The 1,462-nt window shown below is 52.2% G+C and overlaps 1 protein-coding gene across 1 annotated transcript in view; it reads left to right on the top strand.

Annotated features, from left to right (window-relative positions):
* Positions 1–1,462, top strand: part of LOC130586925 (glycerol-3-phosphate dehydrogenase, mitochondrial-like) — a gene marked incomplete at both ends in the record, with an annotated part of 29,559 nt that overhangs the window by 2,689 nt on the left and 25,408 nt on the right. Inside the window, one exon of the mRNA XM_057387859.1 lies at positions 1,381–1,462. Within this exon, the coding sequence (XP_057243842.1) occupies positions 1,381–1,462 (82 nt within the window). The remainder of the gene's footprint in view (positions 1–1,380) is intronic.

Here is a 1,462-nt window from a genome sequence, read left to right as displayed (position 1 = left end):
AGTGATTGAATTTGGAATGGGGAAAAAAAAAAAAGATTGTGAATGAGTGACTTATTTCAGAATAGGAAAAAAAAGATGGTGAGTGAGTGATTTATTTTGGCATRGGGAAAGAAAATACGGTAAATGAGTGATAGTGTATAAATGCTTTAGTGTATTTTTGTGTGGGTGGAAGCCTGAAATTCCTGTTTTTGAGGATTCACATTGTCTTCCCACTGGAATCTCCCAAARTACATTCCAGTGGTTGTAATGCTGCTGCAGAAATGGTGATTTTTCAGTGGGGAACCCCCAAACTCTGCAGTTTTCCACATACAGAAACCCACCTTTTTTGCCAAAGAACAACTTTACATTGGTGCACATTGTTTGGTTTGGAGAAGAACCCTTCTGCATTTGTAACTGGGCATTAGGATGGGTTTGGAGCAGGGAATTGGATGGAGGCTGTGCTGTGGGRTGAGTCCCAGCCCTCCTGAAGAGCCTCCTGCCCATCGTTAGGGCAACGAGGCTTGTTGTGCTTAATGTTCAAACAGAAAATGGCAACGAGATGGCAACAAGGCTCATTGTGCTCTATGTTCAAATGAAAAATGGCCCAACTGAGCTGCCAAGCTGGAACTTTATCTTATTTGGGATCCTTTTCCTTAACCTTTGAATTTTCCAGCAGATCACTGTGTGTTTTTGAAAGCTCAGTAAAAGTGGGGGGTGGTGTTGATAGTTTGATGAAGTCTCTTTTTGGGGGCTTCCCTGGAGCTGAGGGCGGGTGGGGTGGCACTGACCATGGTTGTTTTTTGCAGAATAGGATGGTGAGGGAGGGTGGGTGGTGTGGCACTGACCGTGGCTGGGTGGCACTGTCTGTGGGTGGTGTGGCACTGCCTGTGGCTGGGTGGCACTGCCCATGGCATGGCACTGACCTGTCTGTCCGTTGCAGTACAGGATGGTGATGGAGGGTGGGTGGGTGTTGTGGCAATGCCCGTGGGTGGCACTGACCATGGGTGGTGTGGCACTGTCTGTGGCTGTGTGGCACTGACCATGGCATGGCACTGCCCGTGGCTGTCCTTTGCAGAACAGGATGGTGAGGGAGGGTGGGTGGTGTGGCAGTGACCATGGCTGGCACTGCCTGTGGCTGGGTGGCACTGACCATGGGTGGTGTGGCACTGCCTATGGGTGGCACTGCCCGTGGCTGGCACTGACCATGGCATGGCACTGACCTGGCTGTCCGTTGCAGTACAGGATGGTGACAGAGGGTGGGTGGTGTGGCACTGCCCATGGCTGGCACTGACCTGTCTGTCCGTTGCAGTACAGGATGGTGAAGGAGGGTGAGTGAATGGTGTGGCACTGTCCATGGGTGGCACTGCCCATGACTGGCACTGACCTGGCTGTCCGTTGCAGTACAGGATGGTGAAGGAGGCACTGGAGGAACGTGCCCATCTGCTGCAGAGCGCCCCGCACCTCTCGGCCCCGCTGCCCATCA

Source organism: Malurus melanocephalus, unplaced genomic scaffold, assembly GCF_030028575.1.
Source record: "Malurus melanocephalus ecotype Western Australia unplaced genomic scaffold, MMel_1.1 scaffold_1398, whole genome shotgun sequence".
NCBI lineage: Eukaryota > Metazoa > Chordata > Aves > Passeriformes > Maluridae > Malurus > Malurus melanocephalus.
This window is presented reverse-complemented; position numbering and strand designations above follow the sequence as displayed.